This window comes from Ochotona princeps, chromosome 25 (genome assembly GCF_030435755.1).
Source record: "Ochotona princeps isolate mOchPri1 chromosome 25, mOchPri1.hap1, whole genome shotgun sequence".
NCBI lineage: Eukaryota > Metazoa > Chordata > Mammalia > Lagomorpha > Ochotonidae > Ochotona > Ochotona princeps.
Genome location: NC_080856.1, coordinates 10,015,886 through 10,039,266, shown reverse-complemented (window position 1 = coordinate 10,039,266; position 23,381 = coordinate 10,015,886). Strand labels below are relative to the sequence as shown.

Below are 23,381 nucleotides of genomic sequence, written 5' to 3'. Positions count from 1 at the left end.
GCCCCTTTACCAAAACCTGTCTCCCATCTGGCAATATCTTAGTCCTGTGGTCTTTGCCATCAACACCACAGAGCTCTTAAAGGCACTGATTTGGGCTGTTGGGACTTGTCAACCTCTGCTGTCATGTCAGAGACTCCAGCATCCCCAAGGACACTCTTTCCAATGTTGTCTTTTGAACTCCTGACAACCACAGAAGCCCTCTCTCTGGATCATAGCCTAAAATTTCGTCAGTGTAGAATTCCCTATTCCGCTTTTCGCAGTTGCTGAATCCTCCCTTTACTGCCTCTTAGTTTCCTCAAGATTTTTTTTAAGATTTATTTATTTATTTTTATTGGAAAGTCAGATATATAGAGGAGGAGAGACAGAGAGGAAGATCTTCTGTCTGATGATTCACTCCCCAAGTGACCGCAACAGTTGGAACTGAGCCAATCCGAAGCCAGGAACCAGGAACTTCTTCCAGGTCTCCCACGCAGGTGCAGGGTCCAAAGACTTTGAGCCATCCTCTACTGCTTTCCCAGGCCACAAGTAGGGAGCTGGATGGGAAGCGGAGCTGCTGGAATTAGAACCAACACCCATATGGGATCCCAGGCGTGCAAGGCGAGGACTTTAACCACTCTGCTACTGCGCCGGGCCCAGTTTCCTCAAAATGTTTAATCTACCTAATTCTCAGCTTTGGATCTCTCCTGGTTTATGTTTGATTCCAAGAGAAATTATTTTGGCTCTTCTCCCTGCTGCATTCTCAGTACATTTTTCTTCTTGCTGATTTTTTTCCTTGCATAATGTTCACTTTATCAGCTGAGAAGAAGGAAATGAAATCTGGGAAAATCATACATTGTTTGTCAACTGTAAATTTTGTACATTTATGATTTCAACCTCAACTAGGCTATCTATACTCTTGGGCAAGTCATTTCATTTGTTGTTAATGTCCTTTTCCATTTCCCTAAAAGCTCTCAAAATTTATATCACTTTTCTCAAATTTCCAGTATCTCCCGTGGTCTGCACACACCCAGTTGGGGCAGCCTTGGCTTCTGTAATGTGCAGAAAACAGAGGCCATTGTTATGTATGAATGCTCCCCACTTCTCTCTTCTTCCTTGAAGGTATCTTATCCTCCTATTTTCCTGTCTAAAAGAACAATGTTTATGTCCGTCTAACCTTGTCTGAACTAATCTATCTTGTTCCTTCTTCTCAGAACAGGGACTAGCCATTATTCTCTCTCTGGAAGCTACAACAGCTCTGTTCAGTTGGCTCTTCACACTTAAATATTTTCAAGGTAAAATATTGCTTGCCTAACTTTTGTCTACCTCCAACCTTATCACTCTCATGCTTTCATTATCAAACCTGTGCTCACTTCCTTACCATTTGTGAAACATTCCCCACTGCAAATTGGGTTCAGTCTATTGAAACTGTTTTTATTTTCTTCTGGAATTAGCCACTCACGTTAGCATGAATGATTCGTTACTTCTAGATTATTTCAGCCTCAGATCACAAATTCTGAGTGTGCCCTGTGCTCCCCCCCGAGAGATGTTGGGGCATTGGGTCCTTTGCTGTACCTTCCATGGTCTCTGGGTGACTTTAACCCACACTCATTTGATGTCAAGGTTCTGGTGACTGTCCAGTGCCAATCTCTGATCAGTTTCCTTACTGTGTGTTTCCAAATTTCCCACGCACTCCTCAATGAGTTCACCTTTTCTCCCCAGCATCATGACCCTGCTCCTTCCGGTGTGTTTTCCATCATCTATGATAGCATCTAAGGCAACTGTGACTCCTCCCTGTTCCTGACCTATGAGTAGCTTTAATTTCTACCTTCAGTATTAGGAAGATGGGGCTTAGAGAGTTTCATTAATGTATGAAGCTACAAAAAAGATAGTAAAAGACTGAACAAAATCAAACCCAAAAGCAACAGTGCTGCTGAGAACATGTATAAATGGGCCAACATTGTAACAAAGGTATATAAGCCACCACTCGCAATGCCAGCATCCCATAATGGCTCCAGTTCCTGTTCCGGCTGCCCTGCTTCTGACCCAGCTCTCTGCTGCTGGCCTGGGGAAAAGCACAGTAGATGGCCTATGTGCTTTTGCCCCTGCACCCATGGAATCCCAGGCTCCTTGCTTCAGTTGGGCGAGGCTTGGTTGTTGTAGCTATTTTTGAAGTGAAGCAGTGGATGAAGTCTCTCTCTCTGTAGCTCTTTCAAGTAAATAAATAAGCAAGTAAATAAATATTTTAAAAAGAAAGAATTCCTGGAAACTAGCACGTGTACATACTGCCAGTGGAATGTTTAGAACCACCTTTCAAAATATTGAGAATTTCATGTACCTTTTGCTCTGGAAGTCCTTTTATTGGATTGTATAACTAAAAATTAAAAACTAAAAATTAAAAGAAAATACATCACAGAATTACTGATTGAATTTTATAAAAATCTTCTAATAGAAAACTGTTTATAGGTTATCCAGACTCTGTAATACTCTCTTGTAATTAAAAATTTTATTAAGATCCCAGCGTGGTAGCTTAGTGGCTAAAGTCCTTGCCTTGCATGTCCTAGGATCCCATATGGGCGCTGGTCTGTATGCTGGCTGCTCCTCTTCCCATCCAGCTCCCTGCTTGTGGCCTGGGAAAGCAGTGGAGGACAGGCCAAAGCCTTGGGACCTTGTACCCGCGTGGGAGACCCAGAAAAAGTTCATGGATCCTGGTTTTGGATCAGTTCAGCTCCAGCCATTGGGCTCATTTGGGGAGTGAACTAGTGGATAGATCTTTCCCTCTGTGTATCCTTCTCTTTGTAATTCTGACTTTCCAATAAAAATAAATACATTTAAAAATTATGTTAAGATCATGTGTGAAGATATTTGTCTTACTACAAGTTAGAAAAAATAAGTCTCAATGTTATATATAATTTTTATCAATGTAGGAATTGTATTTGTGATCTTATATATGTGAACATTTGAAATTATATTCAGTACATCTATAAGATATGTTTATGTATAAATATGTACATATGATACATATATGTGTATGATATAAACCAAAATACTAAAACACAGTTCTCAGTGGCATCTTTGTTGAAATGCACGTTGTCTTCTGTAATCAGAAGTAAAAGATATCAGTAATAAATATCCTCCGCTGGTCTGAGTGCTTGCTGGATAACTGTGCCACTTTAAAGCAGAGTACCCAAGTGAAATGTCAGCCTTGATTCTTTAGTAATACACATTCGAACCAGCCACTCCCCATTCCAGGGACATATCTTGTTCTTTCAAGCCTGAATCAGTGCATGTGCCCAGGCAGCTTCCTGGGACGCCTGCAACCATTCCTGTCCTTTCCATCCTTCAAAGTCCAGGGAGTCTTCCATTTCCTTGGTCAAGGCTGGGTTGGCTGCTGCCTTGAGTGCACTCCAACAGGGCATCAAGCTTTTCAATTGTAAGGCTGACCACATTGCAATATCAGCATGTACTCACATGTCACTCTATCATGTGGGGGTTTTGAAGTGGTCGTAACGCGCCAGTGGAGCTCAATAGAGATGTAAGGGAACTGAGTGAATCAGGGAATAACAGATGCCTTTGTTTCATTTTTAGACACTTTTCTTTGTCTACTCCTTAAAAGCTCTGCTCTCAGTTATCTGATGACTGAGAGAATGCTGGCCACCTGTATCAAAAGAACTTAAAGCAGCAGTCTTCAAGTTGAATTGCTTATACATTCCTGAAAGGGGTTTTTGAAAATGATGTGCCCTTCGTACATTTTTATGTTGGCATATGTTTTTCAACCTAGATTTAAGCGGTGACACATGATGTAATTTCCTTTTTATTGTTTATTGTGTATTGAATGAATTTTTGTCAAAAGCTTGAGCTGCAGTTTAAATGAATTTAACTTGCAGAAAATAATTGTATTTATGAAGTCAGTCCTCATAGTCAAGCCATTTAGCTAACTGGCTTTCTGTCAGCATGTATTTCAAAATACGCCATGTGGTAAGGATTAGGTACTTATTTATTCATTATTAGAATTTAATTACTTATGGAGCTGATTAAAATGTTCTGATTCATTTCTGAGATTTTATTTTAAGACAGGTAACACATATAGACCATGTTAAATTTGAAATCTAGGTGAAACAAAAAATTCCATGTTGTTCAGTATTTCTGGCTTTGCTTGAATGAGAGATATTTCTGGAGAAAATTGTTCCTTATTGTCCCCTGTTTGAGTTCCAGGATTTTTTAATAATTAATTTTCATTTATTTGTGAGGCAGAGAGAAAGATATGCAGAAATAGAGAGAGCACCTACATGCTGGCATGTATCTGAGTTGGTTTACACTGACGCCAGAAGCCCAGAACTCAATCCAAGTGTCCCAAGTGCTGGCAAAGACCTTGTTAGCTCCACCCTCTCCTGCTGCCTCCCAGAATGAGCATGAGGAGGCTGGAATTGACAGCACACTCAAACCCCAGTGCTTTGGTATGGTGTGCAGGCATCCCACCAGGAGGTTTAACTTCTGTGTCAAACACTTCTCTTCAAGAGGTTCCTATGGTCCATAAGATGCGATGTGCAAGTAAGTACAGAAGGAGAGAAATCAGTCACATCTACATAAAAAGAAGAAATGCTAGTGAGCAATGCCTTGGGCAGATATGAATGTCTCGCTAAATGATCTGAAAGCAATTCCCTTAGAACTAGCTGAACCAGCTTCCTCCTAATCAATCGATTAATTTCAGTTTGAAGACCACTATCCTAAGACTTCCCTTGGGATTTCAGAATGGATCTTTTTTCCTCCCCAGCTACTCCTGCATAGAGTCATTTAAACAAACTGGCAGTCTGTTTGATATTCAGTGGTAAATACATCAAGAAATACGATTATCTAAGTTTCTTGGAGGAAGGTACCATGAACTTAATTGAGCAGAAGTCAGATTTGGGTTCCATAACATTAGTCATTTAACCTAAGTCTAGAGGTTTGAAAGAATGGAATTATAAAAGTTTACCTTTGAGCTGGTAGATTAACCTAGCAAACCAATCTGCCACCTGCTAGTGTTAGCATCCCATATTGGCAGTGTTTCATGTTCTGCCTGCGCAACTTGTGATCCAGCTCCCTGCTTGTGACCTGGGAAATCGGTGGACCCACATTGTGCACCCACATTGGAAACCCAGGGGAAGTTTCTGGCTCCTGAATTAGGGTTGGCTCAGCTCCAGCTATTGCAGCCATTTGGGGAATTAACCAGCAGATAGAATATTTTTCTCTCCCTCTCTTTGTAGATCTGCCTTTCAACTAAAAGCATAAATACATCTATTTTTTAAAATTCAACCTCTTATTGTAATGTTCATAAACTAGCATATGGGAGGTGTGTGTATTCAATCTCTAATTATTTTACATTTAATTTAATTAAATAACAAAGATTTGGGGAAGTGCAGTAGTGTTTCTGCTAAGTGCTTATGTGATTCAAATGCTTTGCATTATGTGTTCTAGAAATCAGGTGACTCATAATCATGCTATAAACTAATACAACATGTGTAATGGATCATATATCTCTTCAATTTTTTATAGGGATTTGGTGAATTATTTGAGAAAGCAAAGCAAAACAATAGCGATAGAAAAATTTCCAATGGTGACAACAACCTCTTCTTCAATAACTTCTCACTTCTCGGTGCTCCCGTCCTGAAAGATATCAGCTTCAAGATAGAAAGAGGGCAGTTGTTGGCAGTGGCTGGATCTACTGGTGCTGGCAAGGTAGTCACTTGTATTTCTCTGTATGAAGAACTTAATTTTCCATGTATTCCTCCACGTTTCTCTGATTTTCATATAAAGTGGAAAGGTGTTTTGAAAAATTCTGTAATATTTTTAACAGAAACAGTATCTATACATACTGTGGGAGTACAATGTGGTGTTTCACTGTGTCATGTCCAGTTGGAGGGGTATAAATATATCTATTTCCTGAAACATTTAATAATTTCTTTATGGCTAAAAATATTCAATATCTTCTAGTTTCCATTTGCATAGAGAGAAATAGTCACTATTTAAATTGCCTGATCTGTAGTCACCCTAATCTGCAATAGAACTCTAGATTTTCTTACTTTTATCTAACTTATCTTAGTACTCATTTTTTTTTTGAGAACACTGTTCTTTTCCCTCTTCAGGATCTCAGCACTTTTATCAAATTCCAGCTGAAATGTGAATAAATGACTTTATTTCTATGTTTTCTATTCTGTTTCATTGGTCTATGAGACTTTTTAGGTTTTTAATTTTTTTGTTTGCTTTTAAAAAAAATACTGTACTGTTTTAATCATCAGCCTTGTAACACTTAATCTACAATTTAAAATCAAGTGATATAGGACCTTCTGCTGTGTATTTTTTTGCTCAGGATTGGTTTAGCTCTTTGGGTCTTGTGCAGCACCATACAAATTTTAATAGTGTTTTTTTCTAGTTCTATAAAAAACATCATCAATGTTTTGATTGGAGTTGCATTCAATCTGTAAATCACTTTGGTTAATATGGGTATTTTAGCTATATAGACTTTTCCAGTACACAAATTCAGGTACCTTTCCATCTTTTTCTATCCTCTTCAGTTTGTTTTGTCAATGGATTTAGAGATCTTTCACTTCTTTGGGTCAGTTTATTCCTAGGTATATATTTTTGTCATTCTTGAAAATAAAATAGCTGTTTTCATTTCTTTTTCAGATAATCCCTATTGGTGTTATCACAACACTTCTTATTTTTTCATGCTTTTTAGTCTGCAGTTCTGCTGGATCTGTTAGTGCTAAATGTTCTGACAACTTCTTTGGCAATTTACATATAAGACTTTGTCATCTGCAAACTGTTAATTTGACTTCTTCCTTTCCAGTTTAGGAGCCCTTTCATTCTTTCCTAACTGCTCTATCTAGGATTCCCTGAACAATGCTAAATGAAAGGGTGAAAGTGAGCATCCTTGTGTTGTTCTGGATCCTAGAGAAAAACACTTCAGCTTTCTCTATCTGTGTGATGCTAGCTGATGACTTGTTATAAATATGACCTTCATTATGTTGACAGATGTTCCTTCTAGATCTGATTGGTTTAGAGTTTTTATCATAAAACTTCATGTTGAAGTTTATTGAATGTCTTTTCTACACCTATTGAGTTGACCATATGATTTTTGTCCTTGGTTCTGTTGATGTAGTGTATCAAGCTTATTGATTTGCATGGTTCTGTTGCAATGTGTCATATTTATTGATTTGCATATGTAGAATATTCTTTCCTTTGATGAATTCTGATTAACTAGAGTGAATGACATCTTTGGTGTGTTGTTGGATTTTGAATGCTGGCATTTTGTTATGAGTTTTTGGAGGTATGTTTATCAAAGATATTGCCCTATAGCTTTTGTTTTATTTTGTTATCTTGTGTGGTTTTATTGTCAGAGTAAGGTTGATGTCACAGGATAAATTTGGAAGAATTTGCTCCTCTTGTATTTTTTGGAAGAAGTTAAGAATAACTGGTGTTTGTTCTTTTTAAAATGTTTGCTAGGACTCAGCAGTAAAGCTGTCTGGTTATGGACTTTTCTTTGTTGGGAGTTTTCATTACTAATTCGATCTTGCTACTTGATATGGATGTGTTTAGTACTATATTCCTTCATGAATCAAAATTGGTAAAATTTATGTGTCTAAAAGTTTGTCAGTTTCTTTGAGGTTATCAAATTTGCTTCTATGTAATGTGGAGTTGAATGGTTTTTGAGGGAAAATGTAGAAACATTAATTTATTCAGTTGTCAGTCTCCCCTTCACATCCTATCCGAAGAATAACTTATTTTAAATCAGGATATTTGGAAATACATTGTTTAAAAAAATAAATCAAACTTTATTGCACAGGGAATGGAAGATTTTATAATGGTTGTCAAGTTAAGGATGTCAGCTGTCATGTAGTTTTAAGTCCTGTTGTCTGCTCCACAGTGAAAGCAGCTCGGTGGTATTTGGGAGGTGACTGGGACATGTCGGTGAAATCTTTGTGAGTGGAGTTAGTGCACTTTAAAAGCAGTCCCAAAGGGAGAGACATACCCTTCTACCAGTGAAGACACAGTAAAGCCGCAGTTACATGTCCATGAACCAGGAGGGTCCTCGTCATACATCAGGTTTTTAGCTTCTGGATTTTAGACTTTCTGAACTCCAGAAAGTAAATTTCTGTTGTTTACAAGTCATCTAGTTTTGGTGTTTTGGTACATCAACCCAAACAAAGATGGATAGATAGACGGACAGATACACCTATGTTTAAGTAGCTGTCTCTTACTGTGTGGGTCAATATTCTATAATGCAGTGAGTCACTACTGCTCAGCATTTGCATTGTTTCTAGGATTTTGCCAACAGAATGAGCAACACTCTAGATAACCTTGTATACATGTCTTTTAGTATGTCTACAAATGTGTCAATTAGATAATTTCTTAGAAGTGAGTCAATATTTGTACTCTTAAAATTGTGATAGGTACTGCCAGAATTGCTTCCCAGAGATTATACTGAGTAAGTTTATACAAGAGTGCTGGTTTTGTTCCTTGCTTCTGTGCCTGGGAAAGCAGCAAAAAGTGGTCCAATTACTTGGTTTTTTGCAACTGGGAGACTTGATCTAGTCTGGGCCGTCATAGCCTTTTGGGGAATGAACAAATGGGTGGAGGTGCTCTCTGTCTGTTCCTCTCTCTTTCTAGCACTTAGACTTTCAAATAAGCAAGCAAATAAATATTTAAAAAAGTAAAGGAGTGCTGACTTTCCCAGGGCATCACAAACAGAAGGTATTAGTTAATTTTTGAAATTTTTTGATATAGGGGAAAAGAGTATGTGAGTATATTTGAAATTCACATTTCTGTTATAAATACTACTCTTTTTTATATATTTAAAAGCAACTTGTGTAATCTCAGTTTTGATGAAAAATCTGTTCAAAAACACTGTGTATTTTTTGCTGGGTTGATGAAATTTTGCTGAAATATTTATTTATGATTTCAAAGGTGATAGAAAGAGAGAGAGACAGAGAAATATCTTCCATCTGTTAGTTCTCTCCCCAAATGGCTGCTATGAGCAGGGCTTGACCAGGCCAAAGCAGGAACCAGTAACTTCCTTTGGGTCTCTCATGCGAGTTCAGGAGCCCAGGGTCTTTGGCCATCCTTTGTTGTTTTCCAAGATGCATTACTATGGAGCTAACTCAGAAGTGGAGCAGCCGGAACTTGAACCAGCAGCCATATGAGATGCTAATAGCACTGTAGGCTGTGGCTTTCACTCGTGTGCCACAGTGTTAGCCTCTATTCCTTTAGATTTTAGAATCATTTAACATAGGAGGAAGTAACTCATTTTGAATATTTGCTTTAAAATATTTATATCATGTTGACTTTTTCCTTCTGTATGGAAATTTCATGATTTTTTAAAAATATGGTTTAGTTGGGCTTTAAATTTTTAAATATTTGTTTTCTTCTACTTGAAATGCAGACTAACAGAGAGAGAGAAAGAGAGAGAGAGAGAATTAGACCCCTAATGCCCTAAACAGGTAGGATTAGGCCAGGCCAAAGCTAGAAGTCTGCATCACCATTGGGTCTCTAACTTGGATGACAATTATGTCATGCACTTGATATGGACTTGAGCCATTATAGTTGCCCCCCAAGATGTGTTGTTAGGAAGTTCTGGGACTTGAATCACCACCCTGATCTGGGATGTGAGCTTCCCCTGCAGCCCTCATTGAGCGCTTACAGGAGGTGAGAGATAGAGATATCTGGGAAGAGCCTTTGAGGTGGAGGATGAAATGTGTGAGTGAACCGTGGAGGGTAAAATAGTGCAGGAGCCTTGTAGAGAGATAGGCTTTTTTCCTGTGTGAGATTAGAGGTCCCTGGAGGGTGTTAACTAGGGAATATGATCTACTTGTATTGTTAGAGGGCCACTTGATTTCTGTTCTCAGAGTAGACTGGAAGGAGGCCAGGACAGAAGCCACTAGATAAATTGGGAGCCTATTGTACCAGTTTAGGCAAGATACTGATGGCTTGATTCAGGCAGAAACTGAAGTGGTACATAATCAGATTGAAAACATGTTTTAAAGGAATAGCTAAAGGAATTAATGAGTCCAGTGCACATGGTATATGAGAAAAGTCAAGACCCTATTGGAGCTTATTGAATGGAATACCTGGAAGGGTGAAAGTTGTTTATGAGAAAGATTATGAGAGAAATGGGTTTGGGGTGGAGTTTGATTTAGGAATGTTAAGTTTGAAATGCTTATTTGACATCCTCAGGAAGGTGTCACTTAGCTGGATATACAGGTCTGGATATACGGCTCTGGTGTTGTGAAGAAGGTGCCAGGTGAGATTCCAGAGGAGCAAGGTGTGAACCCAAAGGCATCCCAACCTTGAGAAGGTCATTTGTCTGATAGAATCTCTCTAAAAGCAATGAGGCTTTTGAGAATTTCAGGTATTTATTCTATCTAAATTAGTTAATTTTTTTTTCTCTCTCGCCTAGGATGGGTTCAGCTACTTGGAATTTCTTATTCTTTATCCATTTGATTCAGATTTTCAAAAACAGTCTTTTTTCAATTTTACCCATCTCTTCTTTAACATGTATAGTTGCAGATAGATAAATATTTCAAAAATAGGCTTCCTCAGGAATAGCTTTCAGAGTTATTCAGCTCAGTTGTTCTCTTCATTGGTTTATTATTTAAGGTTTATTTGTTTTCTTTCTAGGTATTTTATTTTTCCTTTTAAAATTTTTATTTGTATTTTTGAATCTTTCTTTAATGTTACATGTTTTCTTCTGGGTAATGTTTTAGCTATATAGTGTGGATTCTGACATGTAGTATTTCTGCGGTTTTCTAGAAAAATCTGTAGCTTTAGATTGTATTTGCTCATTGATCCAACAGTTTCCTAAGGCAAAGCTTAACATTTTTCAGAAAGAAAGCAAATTTAATGTAATTCACTGTAGAGAATAAGTCCACATTATTGCTCAATGATATTTGAATATTCTTCACAAAATATTGAAATATTGAATTAATGTCTTCTGTGTGTTTTCCCTCATTACTTTTTAGAGATTCCATAATGTTTGCTTTAAGAATATTGCTTCTTATTGATTCATTTCTTTATTTAAAGGAAGGAAAGAAATCTTCCATCCACATTAGTCACCCTAGCCAAGGCCATCTGAAGCCAAAAGCCTGGAACATCCTTTCTGTCTTTTGCACAGGCAACAAGAGCCCAAATGCTTGGTTATCTTCATTGTCTGCCTTGGCATATTAGCAGGGAGTTGGCTCAGAAGTGGGACAGAGGCTTATTCTGATGTACCGCAGCACCTGCTCCTGATCAAATCTCTATGCACTGATAAGATCACTGCTTTTCGTCCCAGCCCTCCTGCGAGCTCCTTTTCCTCTAGTTGATGTTAGCTAACACTGTTCTCTTTCTTAATGTTTAATTTTGTATTTTTAAATATACTTATGCTTCTGTTACTTGATTTCTCAGCTTTAAATGAAATCCATTGGCTTCCAACTTTTCCTGATAAAGTGATTTGCAAAGTTCTGTATTCCACATCCACACCCCATCTCTTTATTAGTTTTCGTAACACCTCTTGTTGTCAGGTCACACAACACTTACATTCGGTTCTTCTTCCCAGTTACATGCAGTTTGTGCTCATTGAACATGCTTTTGGTCTACCTCATCTTGGGTGATTTTACAGCATAATCTGAAGAGATTCGTTATTTTCCCTTTATACAATCCAAATAATACTTAATTTTCTTTGGAAGACACTGTGGAGATTAAATACAGTAATACAATAAGGCTCCAGGAATAGCATCCAAAAGAAATGAGAGCTGTTACTCATCTTCCCTGGGCCTTCTAACTACCCTAATACTCTGAGCTAGGGACCCCTTTTCTGTAAACTTCTGTATGGCACTTGTCACACTGTATTATCATTGTCACACTGCATCATCACTCCATTTTGTTTAACTTGTGTTTAGCAGAGTACCTGGAACAGGAGGTCTTAAATATTTTGAATCAGATGAGCTAATAGATTCTTTAAATATCAGGATAGACACCGCTCTTTAGAATAATTGGAGGCAGGTGAATTCTGGCAGTGATCTGACCAAGCATCATCATAACAATGTTCTTAATTCCAGACTTCTCTTCTGATGATGATTATGGGAGAACTAGAACCATCAGAGGGTAAAATCAGGCACAGTGGAAGAATATCGTTCTGCTCTCAATTTTCCTGGATCATGCCTGGCACCATTAAAGAAAACATCATCTTTGGCGTTTCCTACGATGAGTACAGATACAAGAGTGTCATCAAAGCATGCCAACTAGAAGAGGTAAGCAATTATGTGAATAGTTTCTGATTACGCATATGAAACCTAGAAATTATCCAAGCTATTAAGTTTGAATTTATGAAAGATTCCTTTATGGGTAAACTGCTGTAGGTCAATTCATAAAACACGTGGCTACTGCTTTCAGAAGCTTGCAGAAACATAAAATAGGTGCATTTTTTTTTAAAAAAATTATGGGTTCATTTGATATATTAAAAATTGTTAAATGTTGGGAATTTTATTTACTCATTAATGAGAAAGCTATCCTCAGTGTGCATTTATACAATGTGCAGTTTTTTTAAGAATCTTCAAAATAACATGAGAATTTTAAAAACACCATGAGCTAATGGAGTCAGTATTGAGCTGACAGTATTGAAACAGAGAGGAAATTATGATTGAATCTTTTCCTTAGCATCGATTATGTAGCCATAGAACCTTGTGATGATAATTTTCTGAAACAGCAAAAATGATGATGATGCTATTACATCATTTCACGGGCTAATTATCTGGAAAGTACGTGAAAGTTTCCAAATGAAGACCCTTCATAGATCTTGTGCTGTTCAATACATAAATTACATGATGATGGACATGAGTATGAGGAGTATAGAATGAAAGCTTTATCATTTCTTCAATGAATTTACAGACTGGTTGACGGAAGACATAGCCAGGGAGACCAGTTCATTATGATGCAGCAAGGGTTGGGCTGGCATTCCTCTCTGAGCCCAGTCAAAGGCTGTCAGCCTGCATAGATTGTTCAGGGAGACTATAACAGCAGCGACATTGAATGAATAAAAGGTAGAAAACAATTCTTGATAACAAAAACTGTATGAACAAAAACACAGGACATGAAGCCATTTGTTTGATATAGGCAACTACAACATGTTGAAGGGAACCAAAGTGTATCTTGGGGCCAGTTAATGGGGAGGACAGAAGTGGTGAGCCATCTCCTTCTCTACCATGCTCAGATATTTGGTCTTGGAGAGCTGTAATCAGGAGAGGATGTGATCCCCTTCAAGTTAAAGGAATACCATTCCACTGTGATAATAAGAAGCAGAATTAATGTGGCATGAATAGAAGTTTTACGTGACAGCAAAAAGCTGGGTTTCTAAAGAATATTAATACACTTTGCTGTGTACCTTGAGTTGTATCATGTGCAACTTTAGGTAATACTATCTACTTTGTTGAGATTTTTAATAAAACATGGACAGTTTCAACTAAATAGCTTTATTATAATTAATATCCTATCACTATTCTGACCATAATGGTCAACTCTGGCAGTCAAAACAAGAAGCTGTTTCACTAATCTAGATAATTGAAAAAATGGAATAGAAGAGAGAGAAATTAGGTAGAGGAATGGAAAGGCAAAGGGTGTCATAATTATGCATTATTTACTTCCATGAAAATATAAACAAGAGAGATAGAATTTCAGGAAAGTGAATTTTTTATCAGAAATCAATAAATGGCACTACTAGTGGAATTTAATAATCATCAGTATTAACATTTACCTTCATTTTAACTTGTTCCTATATACTTTATTTTTTTCCTTTCTCTGAAATTTTTACCAAGTGTAAAATAAAACCTTTTTATTTCAAAGAATTCCTGAGTCTCTACTCTTTTCTGTCCTGCGCACTGTGCAGCCACAACTTGAGGCTTTCCTTGTAATTGTTCATGATGGGCAAGCCATCCAGGCATTTCCTAAATTCCTGTGCTTTAAACTTGAAGAATGTAGTGAGTGCAATGAGATAATTCATGTATGCTGCTCATCTCTATGTTGGATGTTTCATATCTGTTCTTATCTATGCAACCACATGGTAAATTCTTTGAGAACAGAATCTCCAAAAAACATTATGTTGGTACACTCCACCTAGCACATTGAGAGTATGATAAATTCTTCTTGGATAATTATCTTGGAAATGTTTTGAAGTAGGCATGTCAGTTGGAAGAATTTTACTCAGCAAATGGTCTGTGCACCTCAGACCTTCAGAGTTTGAGCAGATAATTTTATGGCATTGTATGCTGGCTAAAAGTCCTAAGTAACTCAAAGTGCTAGCCATCTGGAGAGTCCAACTCTGAAGATCTGATTTTCCGATTTTGTTCTTATTCAATACGTGGTCTTACCTTTGGAAATATAACAGAATACCTATGGACAATTGAAGATTTTAGTGTTTAATGCAAAAGGCACTTAATCCTAGATACCTACAGAATCCCTGTGGGTTAAATCCTTGGTTCCATCATCACAAAAATGCCCTCAGTGTTTGATATGTGCTCCCACCATCAAAAACCAACATTCATGATTTAGTATGTTTTCATTTTGACTGTGAAAGCTAATTTGCAGGATTAGACTTGGAAGTGGAGATGAGAACGAAATATTTTCATCCTCTTTGCTGTTTTTGCTCAGCTCTAAGACCTGAAAAACACTTGGCACATGTTATGATGTTCAGTGTCATAAGATTAGGCAAGCAGGTGTAAATTTGTGGATAGAAGAAGGCATACACAGCATATTTCACATAGTTTTCTGCTTTCAGTTTGCTGTTAGAAGGGATTCATTCCCTGGGATAGCTTGAAGACTTTATCACAGGGAAGGGCATGAAGATAGTTTATGTTGATAGAGTAGTTTGTAATGTGCAACTGTGAGTGGGGAAGTCATGTCCAGATTCTTCATCTTTAAGTATCCTCTCTTAGGAGCAGATTTGTATACGGTCTTATACTTGTATATACTACTTTGAATCCAGATTAAATAGAATGAATTCCTAACCACAGTTATAGTTACTTTCAAAAATACCATATGCATCTCTGTAACCATTAACTTGCCATCTCATTTACTGTCCTCCTAAATATGTTCAGCTATTATAACTGATCCTGTAGAGTTTGCTAGCTTCAACAGAGGAGTCAATATCACTGGGCCCTAATTATTGACTTATCCTGTTTGATGTTATAATTGTGTTTCGATATGGAAGGAGAGACAGACTCCCCCTTTCTCCTGCCTTTTGGTTTCCCAGAACTCCTCTTGTCCTGTACTTAGTCAATACTATAGTTTACCACACCAGTTCCATGGCTGACAGGAATAGATTCTAAGCAGAAGACTATCAGCTAATGAGTGTTTAGGTAGACGATATAGTGACTCCTTATGAAATTATCTAGTTTCAAAGGAGTAATTGGATTCTGTAGTAGTACATAGTGGGAGATATGGATGGATAGTGTGAGAAAGAGGTCAGGAGCTTAGAATTTATAAAAAGTTTCCACGAAGTTGTGATCCTAGTTGTGAAACCGCAAAATAATCCTCATGCAGAAAGTGTCTGTCATGACAGCCGTTCCATATGCATTGTAGCGAGCCTAATTCCCAGGTAAGACCAAGAAGGTAAAATCTTCATGTGCTTTCTAGCTTGCCATCACTTGGCAGCTTTCATAGTTAAGCCGCTGGAAGGAAAGAAAATTGGAGAGGAAACTGGCAAGAATTTACTAAAATGAATAAATTCTTAGCAGGGAAATTGGCAAGAAGTATGAAAAACTTGGGAGTGTAGTGAGCAAAGAAGTGAGTTAACATTGGTTTTGGAAATTCCATTGTGGAGATATCACATGACTAATTAAATGTGAATTTGACCTCTAAATTCCCAGGTCTGTCAAACGCTAACTTGTACAGTTTTAAGGCTTAAATTTTGAAGGGTCAACCCACCACTGTAAAAGTATTCACAATTACTCGGTTATTAGAATGGAAGATAAGGAAGGGAGCATAAATAGTAGCATTTGCATTCAGTAGAACCCAGCACATAATGGACATCTAAAAGAAATATTTGAAACACATTGAATATGTCTTCCAAACAAGAACAAACCAGATTAATTATATACTAAAATATTTATAATTTTCTAATAGGTAATTAAATTTGAAAGCACCTACAATTACTTACTATAATATAATGCACAAGCATCTATTTGTTAAAAAAAACAAACCAAAAAACCCACTATTGAATCAAAGCCAACCAGGAATGCCATAGAGTTTTGTAAGCTAAACTACTTTTTGCCTTAATTTGACTCCTGGTACTTGAAAATCAATCAAAGCTAAAATCTCTGAGTACAAAGTACATGCTAGAGTTGTGCTAAGTACTTGGTGTGAATTGGTGGCCCGTTGATTAAATCCTCATTTTATACTCATCTATTAGTAACATTGCCTAGAGTGTGCACGTAAAGTAAAACTATGCTGAATTCCAAAAGTGTGAGCTAAAATTTCGAGATTAAGATCACAAATCTGGAAATAATTACTAAGCTAACAAATAAGAGGATCTTATGTAGGTAAAACCAAAGTAGATTTAAGTTTGTTCATCCTAATTAGATTTGGAAAGTCAACAGAACAGTAGTACACAAAGGTAATTATAACTGTCTGGGACAATTATAGCCCACCAGTAAATATGTCATGAATAAATAATGAAATGAGGGCTGATGTGGTGGTGCAAAGATTAAGCCATTTCATGTGATGCCAGAAGCTCATGCTGTTTCACAGATGGAATACTTTGCTGCTCTTCTTCCCATCCAGCTTCATGCTGATTTGCTTAGGAAAGCAGTGGAAGAAGATGGCCCAACTGCTTGGGACTCTGCCACTTATCTGGGAGACCCAGATGGAATTCTTGGCCCCTGGCTTTGGCATGCTCAGCCCTGTTCATTAAGGTCATTTGGGGAGTGCATAGATTTCTCTTAGTCTCTCCTGCTGTGTGTCACTGTTCCTTTCACATAACCAAGTAAATAGATCTTTTTTTTTTAAAAAATAATGAAATTTATTATTTAAATAGGGCTGCAAAAAACCATAATGAAAATTGTTAAATTTTCCAAAGATGAAAGCCACAATGTCTCTTAAACCCTTTTACAGAAGTGAGATTCTTAGTTTTATATTTAGAATTCTCTGTGTTAAAGAGATGTGTGACTTATGGAGATGACAAGAAGGATCTTGGTCTGTAATGAGCTTTTGAATTGACAGTTGCTTTGGGGAAGACAAATGCACAAACTTGTACACATTCATATAGCAAATACTTAGGAGTCCCAACACTGAACTGGGGATTGTGTTAAACTCTGGGAATTTATTGATGATTAAAACACAGCCCATGTCCTCAAAGGACTTTGATTTAAGTAGACAAAATATATAATAAAAAACATCTCAGGGCCTTGCATGGTAGCCTAACAGCAAAAGTTCTCACCTTGCACATGCCAGGATCCCATGTGGGCACTGGTACTAATCTCCACAGCCCTGCTCCCTATCCAGGTTCCTGCTTGTGGCCTGGTAAGGCAGTAGAGGACAATCCAAAGCCTTAGGACCCTGAACCCTCATTTGGGGGACCAAATGAGACTCCAGGCTCCTGGCTTCAGATTGGCACAGCTCTGGCCATTGTGGCCACTTGGGGAGTGAATCAGCAGATGGAAGATCTTCTTCTCTGTCTCTCCTTCTCTCTGCATATCTGACTTTCAAATAAAAATAAAATAAATCTTTAACAAAAATCTCAGTTTGGTATCATTAACATAAGCTCCTTATGTGATTGTAGATAAGTAGTGTTTAATTGGTCCTAGAAGGTCTAGAAAATTTCCCAGGTAGAAGTGTATCTCCATCTCAGCTGAGAGATGATGAATGATTAGGTCTCATCTGAGTGAAAAACAACATTCCAGAAAGAAGGCAGAATGTGCCAAGCCTATAGCCAAGTGAGAACATTGTATGTTTAGGGAAATATAGACAGCTTTGTGTTGTATGTAGCAGAATGAAAGGATCTTGAACTCAAGAGAGCACTTGGCACTTAAAGAGTTCATGTGCAGTTAAGCTGAGGTCTGGCCTGCAAGAGGTCAGTTATGTTAAGAAGGATGCTGAAAGATACATAATGACAAGTAAGTGGAGGGTCATAGGACTCACGGGAGGGTTTTACAGCTAGGAATGGTGATAGAATCAGACTTCGCTTTTCTAAAGATGTTTCTGGCTGTGACAGGGAGAGTGGATTATTGAGAAGGGGCCTGGCTAGGGAGTCAGGGTCTCATTTGGAGCCTGTTGCAGGGATTCAGGTGAGAGATGACGTTGATGCACTGGTGAGGACAATAGCAAAGGGAAACCATTTGGTTCCTGAAATAGTTAAAAGATTGGATGAATGGACTGAGTCACTCTTTTGATATGAGACATGAAAAGGAAAGGAGTGAAAGAATATGGCGAGTGTGCTTTTAGAATTTAATTAATTTAAGCAGACTTTCACCTTATTGAATTATAATTGACAATTAAAATTTTTATGATTGCTATATACAATGTGATATGTAGCTATATGTGTATTTTGTAAAATGATTGCCACAATCAAAATAATTAAGATATTCATCACTTGTGTAGTTTGTTTGATGTGTGTGCAGACATTAAAATCAATTTTTCTTAACAGTTGTTAAGCAAACATGCAACCATAGTCATCTTGTTGTACAGTAGATATCCAGGCCTTATTCATCTAAACTGGAACTTTGTATCCAATTGAGTCCCTTTCATTCAAGTTAGAGACCTAGATTGATTGCCTGACTCCTGACTTAGGTCCCAACCCAGACTGGCCAACCTGCCATTTAAGGAATGAATCAGCAAATAGTGGCGCTCTCTCTCTCTCTCTTTCTGTCTCCATGCATCTCAGATGACTAAAAATTCTTTTTTAAAAAAATCAAAGCCCTTCAAAATATTAAAAATGATACAAAATGATTCATATGTGAGGAAAAGGGTGTTGAAACGGGAATGAGCATACAAAAATGACCATTAGGAGAGACCCCAAAGAGGGAAATAGTTGAAGAGTCAGAGTGAAAAGAGCTAACTGACAGCATGAGGAGGTGGTCCACAGCACATGACTGCAGTATTAGACTCAAGCGGGTGGAGAGGACACTCCTCATGAAGTAAGAGGAGTGAAAATAAGATGCTCCACATACAACGATGAGTTCAATATAATAGGAAGTCGAGTGGGTTCACAGTTGTTTCATTCAAAAGTGTTTATTGAATTAGTACCATGTGCCAAGTATTATTCTGGAAACCAAGGACACAGTGATAAATACAACAGTCACTTATTTCATGTAGCTTACCTTCTGTTTGGAGGAGGCAGAATATAAATAAGCAAGGAGCTTTTCCCAGGGGTAAGTACAGTAAGCATAAGAGAGTAGTTCACTCGCCACTTTCTTATTACACAGCCATCTCCCTGTTGAAGGTTGTAACACGTGTTCTCAAAAAAAAAAAAGTAAAAACATTATCAAAAAAAGAAAGATGGAGGGAACCTCTATTTCATATTCCTGTTTCTAGTAATTGGTGAAATCTGCTTTTTTTACAATATCCTAACTGCAGAGGCGTCCTGGACACTCAGTGCTAGTGTTGTAATCATTTATCCTCCATGGTCACTTTTCTTCCTGAAGGAAATGCCATTAACCAAAGCAGTATTTCATGAAGATTCAATTTACATCAATATGCAAGCTGGAGGGGGATAACGAAGATGTTGTTGTTGGAAATCTATCACAATTGCCATTCCCTTTTTTAAAGGAGAAGGTGTGAAAAGTTAAGAAACTTGTTCAGGATCCTATATCTGCTAACCTGTGGATCCTATAATAAACTGCAAACCATCTGATGACTTACCTTTGGCTGTGCCCTAGAAGTGTTGTTTATTTCAAAAGAAAACCCTCTGTTAGTAATAAATTAGTCTTTGTAGCTTGTAGACCTTCGGATGTATTTTACAGATGAAATTTTTTTAAGGATTTATTTATTTTCATTACAAAGTCAGATATACAGAGAGGAGGAGAGAAAGAGAGGAAGATCTTCCGTCCGATGATTCACTCCCCAAGTGGCCACAATGGCCAGAGCTGAGCCGATCCAAGGCCAGAAGCCCAGAGCCTCATTTGGTCTTCCATGTGGGTGCACAGTCTCCCAAGGTTTTGGGTTGTCCTCTACTGCCTTCCCAGGCCACAAGCAGGGAGCTGAATGGGAAGCGGGGCTACTGGGATGAACCGGTGCCCATGTGGGATCTTGGCAGATGCAAGTGAAGATTTTAGCCACTAGGCTATTGCTCTGGGCTCAAGAATGCTTGATTTTTTAAAGAACTCATTTCAGGGCCCGGCGGCGTGGCCTAGCGGCTAAAGTCCTCGCCTTGAAAACCCTGGGATCCCATATGGGCGCCGGTTCTAATCCCGGCAGCTCCACTTCCCATCCAGCTCCCTGCTTGTGGCCTGGGAAAGCAGGAGAGGACCGCCCAAGGCTTTGGGACCCTGAACCCACGTGGGAGACCCGGAAGAGGTTCCTGGTTCCTGGCTTCAGACTGGCGTGTACCGGCCCGTTGCGGCTCACTTAGGGAGTGAAACATCGGATGGAAGATCTTCCTCTCTGTCTCTCCTCCTCTCTGTATATCCGGCTTTCCAATAATAATAATAAAATCTTTAAAAAAAAAAAAAGAACTCATTTCAAATACAAGTACAGATCCCTCTACACAAGGTGAAACACTAAATAGCAAAGAGACATGAATAGAATTACATATGTACTCACAAGCTCATATGTAATATATGTATATATGTTATATATATAAAACATTATATATTAAAGAAGAGTTTAATATTAATGACAAAAAAACCCCACATCCATTGGAACAGTATTTTGTACTTCTGTTGTGTCCAGAAAAACATTGTATTGGGATGTGATTTTCTACTATAAACTGTCAGTGAAGGAAAATCTTTTAAATTTTTAGTGGATTGTTAATTCTTACTTCTCATGCCTTATTTTTTTAGATCTTATTATTGTTATTTTCCATGGTATGGTTTTGTGCTTCCTCTTCCTCCATCCCCATTCCGCCTCATGTACCATCTCCTCCTATATTATAACAATACAGTTCTTTAACAACTGTCACAAGACCAACATTATGTTATTTAAGTATATCATAGCATTGTAGGTATTGGCAGTTATGGAAAATCTAGTATCATATTGCCAAGGTACATTTAACATTTTCATTGGGAAGTCCCCCTTTTATTTGGAAGTACAGATGCATATATTTTGCTTCCTGATATGTAGTATATATATTCACTTCCTGATATGCTAGTCTCCATTATGCAGTTAATCTGTGAGAATAATGTGTGTATGTATACAAATATATATATATAGCTACATATCTATTGATCTTTTGTTTTGCATGAAGTTCACCTTATATCAGAGAGAACATGTATTTGTCCTTTGGGATTGTCTTATTTCACCAAGAGTAATGGTCTCCAGTTGGGACCATTTTATTGCAAATGGTGGAATTTTATTCTTTATTAATAGCTGGGTGATATTCCATGGAATAGACATACTACAGCTCCTTTATTCATCTGGGTTATTTCCATGTCTTTGTTATTGTAAATTGTGCTGCTGTAAATATAGTATTATAGGTCACTTTCTCATGTGAAGATTTCACTTTCTTTGGATATATTCTCAGGAGTGGGAGTGTTGGATCATATGGTAAATCAATTTTCAGTTGTCTTAGTACTCTCCATACTGAGTTCCATAGTGGCTGCATTAGCCAACACTCCCACCAACAATGGAGTAGGGTATCATTTTCCCCACATCCATGCCAGCAAGCGTTGTTAGTGTATTTTTGAATGTAGGCCAATCTCACTGATTTTAGGTGGAACCTCAGTGTGGTTTTTATTTATATTTCCTTATTAGCTAGGGAGCCTGACTTCTCTTGCCTTCTAGCATGTGTTGGTTTTCAGCCTTTATTACTATATATAGCTATTTGTAATAGTTTGAATTAGGTCAACAAATTAAGCTAGTAAGTAATGCCCTAGTTTTCTTTTATGAGTTCATGAGTGTCTTGTTTTCTGTTGTGAAGATTTACTTGTGTTGATATATATGATACAGAACTCTGCAGCACTCTTGGGGATGCACTCAAATGTTTAGGTTAACCATGTGCAGGCAATGTTCAATTAATCCTCTGTCTTTTCTAGCATTCTCTTTTCTCTCTCACCTTCTCTTGCTTCTTTTCCTCACCTCTCTGTCTGTTCCCTCTGTTCCCTTCATACTTCTTTCCACCCTCCTGTTGCCCAATTTCCTGTGCATAAATCATAATACCAGCCCGTAGTAATTGCTGAAAATTAATAACCATGGCAGGAGCCGGCTAGTGATTCAGCCCCTTAAAGACCTGCTTTATTGAATAGTATTATCTCCAAAGTCCATGTTCCCTTAACCCAAGCTTCTCACCCTCCTCACACCACAAGCATTTCTATTGTCAAGGTTGTTCTACAAAGTGATAAGCCGTCCATAAAACAAAGTTTATGATATTTTCTATCTACAAAGCCACAGGAAGCTCAAATGTACTCAGTAAATATTGCAAAGTTACACAGGATAATTAAATGTAATACTCCACCCTCTCTTTAAAAGTCTCTCTCAATGTAATAATAGCTTATTTCATTGCCCCATTTTGTGTTCAGGTCAGAGTTAATGAGTTTTATATTAGCAGTTTCTCCTAACAGCTTCTGGTTTGTGTGGTCCAGTTGAATAATGATAGGGAGATGCAATTTTATTCCTTTTATAAAACAGTAATATGGTACATATTTGCATTGAAAGGCCATATATCGCACTGGGTGTTTTATACATTCCTTAATAATAAGACAAGTTAATCTTTATTGCACACTTACTGTAGTATTACTTTGACCCTCTCTAGTACTGTGTATCTGTTTTCAAGTGTTTTACAATCTTGATGAGCAGAATCTTTTGAAGCTGGCATTTGCCTTCCTGACCAGCATGTTTTAAAGAAAGTCAGCCAAATGAATCAGTGTCTGAGCAAGCAACTCAAACATTTGTGGGCATTAGAGTTATGGGTAAAAATGCAGGTTCTGAGGCCCAGTCCAAGCTCTCCAAAGAGGTACAACATTTTTTTAAAAATTTGTTTTCCAAATGTTTACTTATTTATTCATTTAAAATATTCATTTATTTATTTGAAAGTTAGAGTTACAGAGATAAAGATGCCTTCCATCTGCTGGTTCACTCTCCAAATGTCCATTACAGCCAGAGCTCAACCTGTCTGAATCCAGTAGCCAGGAGCTGCTTTAGGGTGTTCCAGTAGGGTACAGAAGGCTGCTTTCTCAGACACACTAGCAAGGAGCTGGGTGGGAAGTGGCGCAACCAGGATTTAAACTTGATGTCAATATGGAGTTCCA

At 37.8% G+C, this 23,381-nt stretch overlaps 1 protein-coding gene across 1 annotated transcript in view; it reads left to right on the top strand.

The window, feature by feature from the left end:
- The window catches only part of CFTR (CF transmembrane conductance regulator), a 148,954-nt gene that overhangs the window by 57,384 nt on the left and 68,189 nt on the right, over positions 1–23,381 (top strand). The window contains exons 10-11 of the mRNA XM_058681327.1: positions 5,512–5,694; positions 12,051–12,242. Of these exons, the coding sequence (XP_058537310.1) occupies positions 5,512–5,694; positions 12,051–12,242 (375 nt within the window). The remainder of the gene's footprint in view (positions 1–5,511; positions 5,695–12,050; positions 12,243–23,381) is intronic.